The sequence below is a fragment of the Megalops cyprinoides genome, chromosome 22, assembly GCF_013368585.1.
Source record: "Megalops cyprinoides isolate fMegCyp1 chromosome 22, fMegCyp1.pri, whole genome shotgun sequence".
Lineage (NCBI taxonomy): Eukaryota > Metazoa > Chordata > Actinopteri > Elopiformes > Megalopidae > Megalops > Megalops cyprinoides.
In genome coordinates, this window is record NC_050604.1 from 4,996,106 (window position 1) to 5,010,682 (window position 14,577).

A 14,577-nucleotide genomic window follows, 5' to 3' on the forward strand; every position below is an offset into this window, starting at 1 on the left:
CCCTTTATGAAGGCGTTTCAAGCAAACTGGAAGGCATGCAGTTTGTGTTACCCAAATAATCAAATATTAATAGTGCACATTGAGATAAGTGCATTCATAATAATCGGGGCTCACAGAAACAAGCGAGTGGTACAGATCACTCAGAGCAAAAGCCGCAAGATTGACAGGAAGAACTCATAATTACTGTTTTTCTTTTTTTTCGTATAGCCTACTCTACGCTGCCAAACGTAAACTGCGGGAGTCATTGGGCGTCCTTTAACTTGCTGCCGGCAATGCCTTCGTTTCTTCTGATTTTTGTGCATTGCGATTTTTAATGCTTCTTTTCTGGGCTGTACCCTAACAAATAATTTAAACTTGATTGCTAAACCGCAACGTGCAAGAAAAGGATGAATAGGGCTCCGAGCCTTCAGGTAAAGCCGGGGAAAATGCGCAGCTCCCGAAACGTGCTTGTGTTCCAGGATGTCCTAAGCGTAGCTGATTAAAGGTGGACAGCGGGCTGCGTTGAATGGCACTATTCTTTAAGATCGTCCGCCTTATAACGCACGGAGACCTGATGCAAATCTAATCTGGACACTGCTGTGTCTGGTGAAACGCTCCAATTAGCCGGAGGGGATCGGATCTGACCAGCATATTGATTCAGTTCTGCAAGTACATCTCCACGACCTCCACGCTATCAACAACAGCGAATGAAACGCACGTAAAAAACGCTGCGATATATATATTCTTTTTTCTTTGTCCAGTATTTTCAAAACGGACAAAACAGTTTCCAAGCAAATAGTGTTTTGATGTTGTTAAGCTACGCGCATGCGTTGCTGTGGACGGAATCATTGCGCTGCCTAGGACTAAGTTGCGTTCCTTGAATCTTCGCTCAAAGTCATTTCTTTAATCGGAGTTAGGAATGTGGACGGTTCGAGACAGAGGATGTTTCGGGATTTTGTCGCTTCCCCTGATGGTCGCCACGGTCTGCTGCGCTCAGAGGTGAGATCCTCGGAATCTGTGAGCTCTTATTGAATGCTCTCTTCCTTGTCTCACGGTCTGCGGTTCGGTTTTGATTCTGAACCAATTCTATATCTCTCCCCTTTAGCGCAAACGAGCCGAGCAACATGTCATATGTGAAAGTGACCGTGGACAAATTGCTCAAAGGATATGACATTCGGCTAAGGCCTGATTTTGGAGGTAATATGTTTCACTTAACAGACCTTAAGACACTGCTCGTTTACCCATTGCCTGACAGTTTGCGGTTATTGTCGGGAGCGTGATGCAGGCATTGTGGTTTCATTCATATCAGTGAGACTTGTGTCCGTGATAAGCAAAGACATTAATCTGCTTTATATTTGCTTTTTCTAAGGTGCCCCTGTTGATGTCGGAATGAGCATAGACATCGCGAGTATCGACATGGTCTCAGAAGTTAACATGGTGAGTACATTTGGAATGAACGAGACCCCAAATGCAGACAGTATGACAGAACGTCTAAAGGAGACCTATTACTTGTTTAAAGGGATCATGTCAATAAAGTCATACGTGAATGCTGGTTTACGCGGCAGCGCCGTCTCATGATTTCGGAAGTTGTTAATAAACGACATCCTCTTTAACTTTCGCTTTTAAGAACCCTTGCTGGGAATTATCGCATGCTTTGAAGTACAGCATTTCATAAGGCGTTTGATTTGTTAAATGTGCCTAATGCCGCCATCTGTCGATTAAGCAAACCCACTGCGTTTCAGCACCGCGGACAGATCCGCAATCTGCAATTCATATGCATAAAGTTCCCTTAGGTGTCAGAGCCAGTAAAGACCAAGAATTACCTGTGCTTCGCGATAAGAAAGAGAGAGAGAGAGAGATCTCCGGCATCCTGATGCGCCTTGCTAACTCACATGGGCTGCGCATACTTTGCACAGCTCACACACGCGCATACCTATATCGGGGCTTTAGCGATATCTGCAGTCTGAAAATAAATAAATAAACGCAAGAGGAACAGAAAACAAGACTTTGAAAAGCAGGTTGTGTGCTCTGCTCTGAATGCAGTCATTGCATAAGACCTGTCACTGAGTCAACGAGGACTTCACTGGCCAAAACGCTAATGCCACTCGTGGGCACGTGACATGGCATACGGGTGACATCATTAATTGGGCAGTCAAAATCTTATCATGCATTCCAGGTGACATGTTCCTCGCTGGTCTTGCTGGCTTCAGGCGGGTTTCCCTGCAGTTTTATTCTTGCAGCAAACGCCGACCACAAACAGCTTAAGGCATTGCTGCTCTGGGTGGGAGAGTCGAGTAACATGGGGGCATCTCATAGAATCCAGGTGTTACCCGATGAAGTCTCGAGAAATCTGAAAAAGAGCGCATAGCCATCGCAACAGTGACCCATTGCCCGGGCCATGTGCAGGGTCAGATCACTGTGAGAGCCGCAGAGGTGAGTTCAAGACCAGCCCAGAGGCCTTACTTAAGAGCAGTAGGCGGGTGGAATAATAAAAAAAAAAAAAACACGATATGCCAGGTGACAGCATCACATGGGCTCCATTGAAAAGGCCGCAGGTGATCTCGAGACTGGGAGCGTGCTAAATGCTTTCAGCCCTCGGGCTGTCCTTGCTGGACTCCATTGCAGAGGAGCATGGACGGAAGGGTTGCCTCATCAGGGCTGCTACGTTCAGCTTGGTTGTTTGGTGCATGTTAGTAAATAGAGAGTAATGAGACCAGCTACTGTCCTTTATAAAACACATGGCTAATCACCTCTGTGCCACTGTGCATGCAAGCCATGACGTTAAAAACAGTGCCGACATGCAATCTCATTTGCGCTGTGCGTGATGTAAATGGGGCCTTGTAAGGTGCTGCATGTGCGTCTATTTGTAAAATATGTCCATATTTTTAATGGATGCTAACAAGGACAGTAGCTCAGATATATAGTGCTTGCCAAAGTATCTTCCTTATCTTCTTTGCCTCCTAGACTTCTTTTCACTTCTAATTATAAAGGTTATCATGCCCTTACAGTCGAGTCACAAGTGTATGACAAGTAGAAAATCCTGCATGCCAATAACTTAAGGGGATGTACACTGTTGCCCTGGTGAGGCAGCTAATGTCCTTGGGAATACCATAATGGCAACTTTAGCTGATGCTCATTACTGCACAGAGAGGACAGATAAACCAGCACCTTCAGAAGCACACTTCATAAAATCTATAAAGAGAGGCCCCTCTCTGATCATATGCTCAATAAATTTATTATAGCATGCAGTAATAAAATCAATTATTAACAAGGCCTGATGTGCTAGAATGACACATATAAACCACTGTTTTATATCATATCAAGGCTCCTACCCTGATATATCTGCTCACTGGCTTGATTCAACTTTGTTGCTACCCTAAACAGCTCTGAAACTTTGCTTCTCGCTGGGCATGAGGCAAGGCTGCTGTCTGATCAATACTGAAACATTAAAAAGCTCACCCATTGCCTCTTGTTCCTCAGCCTCGTCGATAAAGCAAGTACAATATTAATGAAACCACCGATGTAGCTGGCTGGCAAATCTGTAAAAGCTCACGAAGTCCCGCCTCCTCAGATTGATGTGCCAAAGGACCAGTGTTTAGCACCTCTGGCCTGAACACTGGACAGTGTTATGGCTCCTGCAGGAGTAAGCATCCAATCATGTCATCCAGAGGTCATAGATACTCGCTGAATGTCAGTTTTCATTGGCTAAAAGGGACAGAATCCTCCCATCATGGCTTATAATCCTGTTTGTTCAATTTAGACAGATATCTCAAGAGAGATTCAAATAATTTGAACAATAAACAAAGGCAAATTAAATTAATAATACAGATCAGTCAATCATGAATGGACTTAACAACAGTTGCCTAGATTTTTTCAAATACAGCATCAATAGCAAATGTATATATTCAAACTGCCAGAGCAATGGGAAATTATGATATCTGAAAACACTCAGTGGTTAATATAGTGTATTAAAACAGAGACAAAGACAGCCCTAAAAAAGCCCTAGGTCATGCAGGCCGTAATAGCCTCCAAACTGAAATAATAATGATCCAAACAGGTATTGTATTGTAGATTCTAACTCATGGGGTGAGTCTCTGAGCAAAGCCTTTTGCATTTAGACGGGTCACGCGTAAGCCTCTCGCCAGTGGAATGCAGAATTTTGCTAACTACATTCTGACAGAGTTTGCGGAGCTGATCAGGCGGCGCCGCAGTAGCCGGGGTTATGAATTGTTTATCAGGCCGGATCCCGCGCTCACACAGAATGGAACATGATGTTGAATTTGCGTGTGGTTGGCGTTCGTCTGAAGAGAGCTCGGGCTGGATGGCGGGGAGGTCTGGAAGAGGGAGCCGTCGTTGGTCTCTTGTTTTTATCCCTGTGGCTCGGCAATCATTTTTAGATTTTTCTTAGTAAATTGCAATTCAGGTTTCCACCTTTCTGGCAAATTGGTTCTGGTGATTTCATGGCTTACATGTGTGAGTGACAATGTCGATAAATGTTGCTAATTCGAGGGCCGAGTGCATTGTTGTAGATGTGTTACATTCCATGTGTTTTACATTATCATTATTGGGGTGTTACATTCTTTGAGTGCTGCATCGTCACTGAGGATGTACTATATTCTTTGAGTGATACGTTATCATTATGGGTTTGTTACTTTCTTTTAATGTTAAATTTGCTGACCATTCCATAATCATTGAGGGTGTGTTACATTCTTTGAGTGTAACACTATCATTATGTGTTACTTTTTTAAGTCTTACATTATCATTGAGGGTGTGCCACATTATGGGTGTTGTAGGTGGTAATGGAGTCACCACAATCTGTATGTCCAGTTTTTTCTAGTGTTGCAAAAATCAAATAATCAGCTTTGAGTCAGTTCTAAAGTAAAAAAAACATTCCCTCTGTTTCACGCTCACCAAAGATTTGCAGATCTGATAGCAATGCATCCACAGGCTGGACTTCAGAGATCCAAGCAGAGGTGCCCTGTCTGATTGGCCTCTTCTCCCATTGTGCCCTCAGCATAATGAATCTTTGTATCATAATGGCCATAATGGTCATATTGAACCCACTTTCTCATAGGAGCTACCGTTTGGTTCTGCTGTTGTGTTAATGGGGAATAGCATCGGTCAGTTGGCTCTGATGTTGTGTGAATGGGGCAGTGTGTTGGTCACTTGGCTCTGATGCAGTGTAAACAGGGCTTTGTGTTGGTCATTTGGCTCTGACACTATGTAAACAGGGTCAGGAGTTGATCAGTTGGCTCTGACGCTGTGTCAGTGGGGGTATGTGTACAAATGATGCTGTATACATGTGCCTGTATTTTTGGTTTGTTGGCATTGTTACTGTTACAATATGACCTGGCATTGCTTTGTTAGACCTGGTGTTGGATTAATAGGCCTGTGTGTTTTTTTGTTGCCTCTTGTGTTGTATTAACAGGGCTGTGTCTTGGTTCTCTGGTTTTCTTCCTTTCCTTCATTAACTTGGCTGTGTTTTGGCTTCTCGGCTCTCAATATTAACACAGTTGTGTGCTGGTTGCTTGGTTGGTTCTACTGTCATTTTAACACCACCATGCCTTGCTTTGCTTGCTCTCCTACTGTATTAACAGGCCTACGTGTTGATTTGTTGGCTTTGCTATGGACTGTGAGCTGGTTTATTGGCTCTGGTACAGGGCGGTGTGTTAGTTTGTTCTTTCTGCTATGGGGCTCCGTTCCGAACTGTTTGCATTACTACAGGGCTGTGTGTTGATTGTTGACTTTGCTACAGGGCTCGTTTGTTAGCTTGCTGCACGGTCACTGTGGTCCTTTTTCACAGCGTGTTCTCTCTTCCTGCTTTGCATTTTGGGATTTCTATGGAAAGACACTGAGGCTATGCGAGGGGGAAAATGAGCTGAAGTGTCGATTAATGGGAGACCTTGATTTATGGATTTGAGAGGGCAGGTGATGTTGCACATCTTGGTGGGGAGGTGGGCATGGAGCTGGTCCAGTGACCAGAACATTGTAGGCTCAAATCCCAGGTCAGTCACACAAAGATGAATCAATATATAACCAGTTGTCTGAATGGACGGTAATTGGAAAAAAAGATGTCCCTGTTATTGCATTGTACATGAATCTAAAGCCTTCCCATAGTCCACCCAATGTTTCAATGTAGCACCTGTGCGGCAGTCTTCTCTGTGACAACTTTTCCGTCCGCCTGCTCATTTTGTCATAAAAATCCACACTCCCCACCTTGGGGTCAGGCATTTAATTTTCAGATGTGCCCCGGAATTTTATCCGGGCATTATTATTGAATCATTTCGCACATTGTCACATTGATTGAATATTCTGGAAAGCCTCCAAGGCAGTAATTAAAAAGGAAGAATCAGTAAAATAAACAAACACCCGACCAAGCCGCCTGCGCACGAAATGATCACTGTGACAGAAATGGGAGTGGCAGGCCGGGCGAACGTGGGGCTCATGCGGTATGTTCGTGCCGAAAGAACGTGACGCGCCATTATTTATTCATTTGATAAGCATACTTATCCAGGGGGAAGTAAACAGCTTAAATCTGACCTCTTTTCCACGTCTTCTGAATTCGCCCTGGCAAAAGCGTAGCGTTCACGTCATGGACCTGCTTGCATGACATGGCTGCGCCTTACCAGGTTATACTACTTCATGTTTTAACAAACTGATTCAGGTGGAGTTAGATGCTCAGGAGTACATCTGCAGTGTCTCTGCCCAGGAGGAACCTGCATCCTCCCTGGCCTGATCCCTTTGCATGACTCTGCAGCACATCCTGCAATTTAAGATGGTGGTGCTGAAACACTATCCTAAGCCAACGCATTTAAGCATATAATCTACTGTTTCTCAGAGAGTTTTCAGGAAAGCTTTTTTTTTTCAGTTCGGACTTTCGGACTCTGCGGTATGCAGTAGTGCACCAAATAGCAAAGAGGGGGAAAAGAGGTCAGCGCTGAACTGCATTTTTTTTTCCATCTTTCCACAGCTGCTTCAGTGCAGATGCAGATGACGTTCTGTATGTCCAGTCTTCTTCCCAGGCAGCATGAAATTTTGTGGCTAGTTTTACAGTCATACAAAGATTAATACAAAAAACCTGCTTCTTTGTGCATGTAAATAAGTTTACAGAGATTGCCTCTGAAACATGGCTTGAGTGGAATTCCTTTAGGTGGAACCATGCCTGTAGATTCGATTTTTTTACTTATTTTACTTTGATATTGATTAAAATGTTCTGTCTATCTGCAACACCAGTAAATGCATATATACCATGTACCAATAATGATAACGATGATGATGATCATCGTACTGGTGCCGAAAACAAGATAAAATTCAATGATGCAGTTTATGAAGGCATAGATACAGTGTAAGTATAGGACACAACTTGGAAGCAGTGCACAATTAAGTATTGCACAAACCCCCTCATGGAAAATATTATTGTACCCAGTCCAGAATCCTGTTGTACCCCTTTGCATGTAATCAACAATACAAATATACTCAGTTAAAAAAGTCTACTGTAATGAAAATGTATAGGAATTCACTTATACCATGTTGTACACGTTGGAGGTTTCAGGTATACTGTGTTGCGCATGTTTAATGATTGTGCTAGCCAGCAAAAATGTCTTGGCATTCTTCATTCATTCAGTCTCAATGATTACTATTTTCACTATTACTTGTTTGTGTTAAGCATAAATAAGCTAGCTTGCTAGCATATCCACACCAAACCTGATATACTGTATAACTAGGCTATCATATATCAATAGCATACTGACAAGCAATGTAGGTAACATAAGGTGCGTATTTAACTAACATTAGCTAAGGAATGTAAACGTGCCCAGCAACCTTAGGCTAACAGGCTAGATGGGGTGCTATTATTTCTATTATATTGTGAAAAAAGACACATTTAAAAATACATGAAAGACTGCAACTGGGTATTACCAACTACAAGTAACTACACACTGAATAACTGACAACAACTTCATTGTTGTTGGGGCAGTGTACCATAGTTGTGAATCAAAGGTTTCTAGTTTGATTCCCCTCCTGGGCTGTTGGGCAAGGTATCTAACCCAGAAGTGTCTCAGTAACTGTCTAGCTGTATAAATGGATAATGTGCAAAAAATGTAACCTATTCAAGTTGCTCTGGATTAAAGCATCTGCTAAATGACAATAATGCAATATAATTGATTATTGTGCACAGATATGAGTCAGCATATGAGTACCATAAAGCAAGGCTCACTGAAATCTGTTTGATGATCAGAAATGAATTCTTTTCTCAAGCAGATGCCTTTCTGCCACAGCTTTGCCTCAGTGCCACATTATATTGTGGTTTACCATTTTTTCTTGCTGTGGAAGAATAAAATCAGATTGTCATCAACCCCACTGACCTGACCAGTGATATAATTACCCACAGGCAGCGCCACAAGAGTTAGCATTAGCATTAGCCTTGTCAGAGCAAATATGAAGTAGAGCCATAACACCCTTTTTTATTCGGCTTTTGCTCAATATTATTGTTACTTACATTGTGCTGTATGTTAGCTAATTGGGAGCTGCATTCAATTTCATGTGAGTAGTGCTGTTTTTTTTTTTTTTTTTTCATTTGGAAGTGACTCATTTGAAAAAAAAAAAAAAAAACAAAGACAATCATGATTCAAGCCCAAATATGACATGCTGAGGAGCCAAATATTAGGACTCCCTTCATTTCTAGTCAGTAGATGTGACAAGAGAAACTGTGGGTTGCATCACATGACATTTGATACAGGGCATCTTTATAAGACATTCATCACAGAGTGCATAACAATAAGAAAATGAAAGACGTTATGAGTATAGTTTCGAACAGCCAATCAGTGATCCAGACAATTTATTACAGATTTGATAATTTCAACATATTCAAGAATTGCCTCAGAGTATCAGAGATGGAACTTTTACAATGATCAGTAGATTAAACAAGACAGAGAGCAATGAAACATATTACAAATATCTCAGAGACACAAAGTCAAAGATTACAGACATACATTCAAACGCATTTTATACAGATGAACTCAGTATACTACAGCAGACCCATATTCATCCTTCAGCCTCACAGGGTGCTGCAGTAAATTAGATATTTCATTTGTGCTGTGAATCACGACTGGCATGGCGTCACAGTGTGGGCTGCCTACTCATTAACCTACGTTGCCCTTAAGGTCACACTCTTCCATTGATGGGTCCATTTTTTATAAGAATATTGAAGTAAATGAAGTGGAATAAGTGTGTGCTTGAGTGTGCATGAGAGTGTGTGTGTGTGTGTGTGTGAATCTATGTGCGTGTTTTTGTCATACTTTTTCATAGTACGCAGTTTCACATTTGTACACTGTGACCTTGGTGATTAAAGTTCTGGCTTTAGTTTCGAGTTGCAAGGAATGAGGCCAGTGGTTTGCTGCAGTAATCTCTGCCGTCGTTCACAACAGTGGACTGACTATGAATATTCAGAGTTTCTGCCTGCTAGCAAGCTATCCAGTCTGTGAATTCATGTTTGACCCTGGCCAGAGGGGTACAACTGAGGAGACTAGAAGGTCGGCATAATGTTTGGCCCCATTTTTTTTTTTTTTTGCAAGTACCACATGACACAATCAACTGTAATTGGCTGAGATTCAATGTGTAGTAATAACAGTTCAGCTGTTTTGACTTTGAGGTGACAGGCCTCATTCACTAATCGATCAGCTGAAGGCCCCACCCTGCAATTTTTAATAAGACCCACTTCATTATTAACAGTTAGCTACATAACATTTCTTACTTTTGTTTTTTTTTAGTCAGGATAGGTCACATAGCTTGCATTGCTTAAGCATTAACCATTATCGTAGGTGTGATTGAAACAATCCAAGTTTTAATCCAGGAATCCAGGAATTAAACCTACAACATTCTGGTTGCAGGGCCAATTCCCAAACCACAATAACGCACTGGCAAAATGCTGAAAGATATAAATGCCCTTCTGAACCAAAATCCCTAGGCACTGAATATTTTATTGCCTTGTCCACTCCAGAGACAGCAGCTTGGTAACACCTTAGATCAAAAGCACATATTTATTTATATTTATTCTAGTTTAGCTCTCAAGCATGTGCCCTCAAAAGTGCAACCTATATTGATTTCATAGCTCTGTTGAATATGTGCATTGGTCATTTGACCCCATTAGTTGTTTCGTTGTAAAATTTAATAAACCAAATAAAGCAAATTTTTGGAAAATGAAGACTCTGTGAAGAAACTGCCCTCTGAAAAAGTAACACAACGGTACTTTGAAACAACAACAAAATTGTACTCTTAATAACAATACCCCCTAACAATAACACAATGGCACTTTTAAACAGTACAGCTGCACTTTGAGACAGAAACAGAAGTGCACTCTGAAACAACAATAAAACAATACCATTAAACAGTAACACAACTACACTCTTAAACAACACTCTGAAACAGTAACAACCGCACTGTGAAACTTTCCCAGGAACGGGGAGTTCCTGGGCCCTAGCCCACTTTGTGGCCTGATTGTAGCGGGAGTAGCATCTCCACTTTTGTTTCTTTTCAGAGACGGGTGCTTGTAAATAGGCCCCACACCACAAATAGAACTGGTGTCTCTACGGAGACACCCCAGAGACACCTTTAATGGATGACCGCTTTCCCACTGACATCACCACAACCCGATAACCCAAACATTTCCAGAACAGGGCAGGGTTGGGGCTGGGGGGTGGTTTTGGCAAACATGGTAAAGGGCACGTGCTGGGTGCTCCTCTGTTACTTCCACAAACAATCTGATTTGTTTTTCGCGACAGGGTGTGCTCCCCATCTATATTGTCTGGGGGCTAGGGAAGAGCAATGTCTGTTGAAGTTGGAGCCGTGGCTGAGTTGTGACTCCAGCCTGTGATTGAGTGGATGACCGCAAGGGCGTGTTGTAAATCTCTCCTGCCTCTGAAGCTGTAAGCTTAACGCGGGCAGTGAACGGACGCGCCACTGAAGGCTCACTTGCGAAGCACACACCTGATTTACTACACTACTGTGAAGTGGAGAAGCGGGCGGACATGGCTATGATCTGTTTAATGGCTTTCTCTCCAGAGAAGACACCCAAGGCATATCCTCAAATGGCAGTGAGTTAACCTCAGTCAAATCCCCGCCACTGACGGGCTCTTATTCTAAGCTTGTGCCTGCCTGTTCCAATGAGCCATTCATTAGCAAAGAGCTGGGGTTGTAATAACACCATTCTGGCATTGTAACAGAGTTACGGTGGTTCTTTTGTGGTCATTAATGATGTGAGTATATTTAAATATTTAAATATTTAAATCTCAGCTGGGCTGAATCACACAGGGAAGAGGTTGGTTATGCTGAAAGTCTCATGGTCTGAGATCCCTAATTCAGGAAAGGCATGATTCAGCCCAGCTCTGAAGCCCTCATTCTCCACTGACTTTCTCTAAAGTCATTATTTGGACAGGAATTCAGCTCACGTTGTATTCCAAAAGATGAATATCCTTTGCTAACCGAAAGCTCACTGCTGAACCCACAATGAGTGGATGACACTCTTTGTCCCTCCAGGTGATTATGGAAGTCTACCCCCGGGGGGCTTCACAGTGCCAGGTGGTTAGTGTAAATACGTTATTAAGCTGCCCCTCCAGCACTGACGTCACGTGGGCGGAAGCATGCTGCAGTTTTCTCAGCCGTGATGGAAGCACATTGATTGGCTGCTCAAAGTGAAACCTCACAGGAGTTTTGCGGGCCCAGCGTGGTGCAGGGTCTATTGATTTGGCTGTGTGATTTATGGCTCTTCTCTTTAAGATGTGGATTTATGTGATGCCTCAGTAATGCAGCCTCACCACTGCAGTGAAAGGAATAAGGTAACTTCAGATAAATAGATAGAAAAAAGTACACACACATACACACAATATGTTTAAGCAGGCAATTTTATCACTGCCTTCCACTGGCTTCATTCACATTATTTTTTGAAGACTACTGCAGTTGTTCTCTGTCACAAGTGGGACACAGCATGATATTTGTTGTACCACACACTGTCAGTCACTTTCCCTTGGATTACTTTTGTATCTTTTTCCGGATAAATCTTCACAAATTCCAAGGCCTGAACTATATTATAATGTATTATCACCATTTTAAATATGGTAATACTTGCAGTAAAGCAAAGTATTTTTAAGAGAAATATATCAGTGCTCGACAGGAAAAATGGTCACAATAGCTGTATTTGAGGAAAGTTCTTTTGGCGCATATGAGCCCATTGAGATATCTTCTTTATTTTCTGGACTGCAGACTTGTGAATCCACCTTTATGCTTTTTTCTGTGCCACTGCTCTGAAGATGCTGGTGCTGCATTTCAGCTCATGCAAATAAGACCGGTATTATGGTGCCCCACTGGCATTGCGCATGGGTTATCCTTAAGGCATAAAAATGTACTCCTCGTCATAGAAATTCTTTCCTTTCATTTTTCTTCCTGTCAAAAGAGCTTTGAACATGTCTCATATTTCACCCGAGCACTGGAATGTGGAGACTCAATGGAGCCGTGAGCAGCATTGTAGAAGCTCAATGGAGCCAAGCAATGCATTATGGGGCTGCTTATTGAATGTGGCTTCGCACACGGGTCACTTTTGGCGACTCAAAGGGGCAAAAAAATGCAAAAGAGGAGGACAGGAATGTACTTGAAAGTCTGTATCTCATTTCAGGTGTGTGCTCTCCAGTTCTTTTATCAGCATTTCAGCTTTGATGGTAGTCCACTGGTCAGGCACATGCAGCACTCCACTCGGTGACAAACTCCATGCCAACTCGAGAAGCGAAAAAAGAGAATGAGGGCCTGTGATTTTTCTTTCCCAAGTCTGCTCTCCTGAATTGCTAGGCAGCGATGAGCCCGCTGACATGCACATAGTATTTGCGGCCCCAGAGTTCAAGGGTCCAGAGTTTGAGGCCCCTGAGTTTGAGACCATGAAGCAAAGCGTCCTCCTGCTTGTGAGACGGGGGCAGACACCATCACGCTGTGAGGTGATGTGATGGGAATTCAAAGCACACATTTTTGGGGGCCCTGTTTTTCATCCACATCAATTCCTTAACGCTCCTAGAGCCTGGCGAGGCACAAACTGGTATTTCTGAATCTATTTTCCAGTTGATTAGAACACGTCGAATGCGAGAGCTTTATTTACTTATTTATGCATTCCTTTTTTAATTAAAAGCTTATCAGGCAACGGAATGAGATGACTCACGCAAAAAAGAGACCTGCCAAAATTACAGACCTTTTCTCTCTTTTTTCCATGAAAACTGAAATGATAATCAGTCAGCCTGCTTGGTCGGAAAAACACAAGTTCACGCTTGATTGTTTTCCGACGATGAGAATATTTGCACACTTGTATCTGCAGCTCGGATCCTTTGACTTTGCTGAGGTCAGGGAAGGAGGGAGCAGGCCCTACATCATCGTCCAAAGGTGCTGAATAGTATTCAAGGCACGGAACTCCTGACCAGATGGGATTTGATTCGAGAGCAGGGCAGTGTTACTGGCATAGCTGAGAAAAAAGCCATATCCTGACTTGGCACGGCGCTAATGCAATTGTGTAAATGGGTGATATCGTGGAAATATGGCCGATCCATGTCGACCAGGGAGCGGCAGCTTGCAGCAGAAATGCATAATGTAAATAGGTGTGTGGGATGTCCCATGCAGCTTGAGATTTCAGATGAGGCTCTTAATGGATTTCCCAAGTGGAGTGCAACAGACGAGTGAAATAAGACATGAAATGAGACCTGCCTGTGGTCCTCCCAACTCTGCAGTCTCTCTCAGGATCCCAGCTCGTCCATGTGTCTGCCTGTCAGGACCCCAGCTCATGTCTCTGCCTGTCTATAATACAATGCAACAAATCCAAAAAAGATATGCACAACATGTAAGGAGGTAGAGTGAAATGGCTAATCTCCACACAAATAAATTAGATTTTGACAACAACTACAGAAATCTAATGGATTTTTCGTTGAATAGTGCAGGTGATGTAACATTTTGAATCTTCCTTAAAAACTCTATGAATTGAATTTTATATAAAATTCCAGTTTATGGATGAAGCTTTTTGACAGTTACACATAGATACCATGTTAATAAAACATCTGCCCTAAAGAGGGAAGGGATGGAACAGGTAAAAGCATTCTCTTACAAGAAGATGCTAGTACTGTCCGTGGCCTGCGGTCTGACCCATCTGCTGGGGTTTGAACACACAGAATTCTGGCATCGGGGTGGCCCGCAAGGCCACAGAAATAGGCAGACACACCCCTCTCCTGCGTGAACTCAGGCGTGGTGACACTGCCCATTTATGAGGTGGCCGTGTGTCCCCTGACCGTCACCACCACAGGACCACACCCCCCCCCCAACCAAACCCAACACCTGTCACTCACACTGAGGGTGAGCACACACGGCCCGTGGCAGACACTGGCCTGCGTTTTTGGCAGGGTACTGAGGTCAGGCTCACCTCACCGGGCTCCGGCTCTGTCACTCGTAAATTTCCAATAACTCCCCTTGACACCCATCCTCTTCCCCATCTCAGCACTCCAGCATGGGCTCACTGGGTAACACGTGGCCCGGTCGTAATTGCTGGCACGCTAGTTAGGCTGCGGCAGGCACCCGCAAGGG

At 43.2% G+C, this 14,577-nt stretch overlaps 1 protein-coding gene across 1 annotated transcript in view; it reads left to right on the top strand.

Annotated features, from left to right (window-relative positions):
- The first annotated feature begins 233 nt into the window (after window positions 1–233).
- Window positions 234–14,577, top strand: part of gabrb1 (gamma-aminobutyric acid type A receptor subunit beta1) — an 84,211-nt gene continuing 69,867 nt past the window's right edge. Inside the window, exons 1-3 of the mRNA XM_036516704.1 lie at window positions 234–978; window positions 1,085–1,176; window positions 1,349–1,416. Coding sequence (XP_036372597.1) covers window positions 899–978; window positions 1,085–1,176; window positions 1,349–1,416 — 240 coding nt within the window. The 5' untranslated portion in view covers window positions 234–898. The remainder of the gene's footprint in view (window positions 979–1,084; window positions 1,177–1,348; window positions 1,417–14,577) is intronic.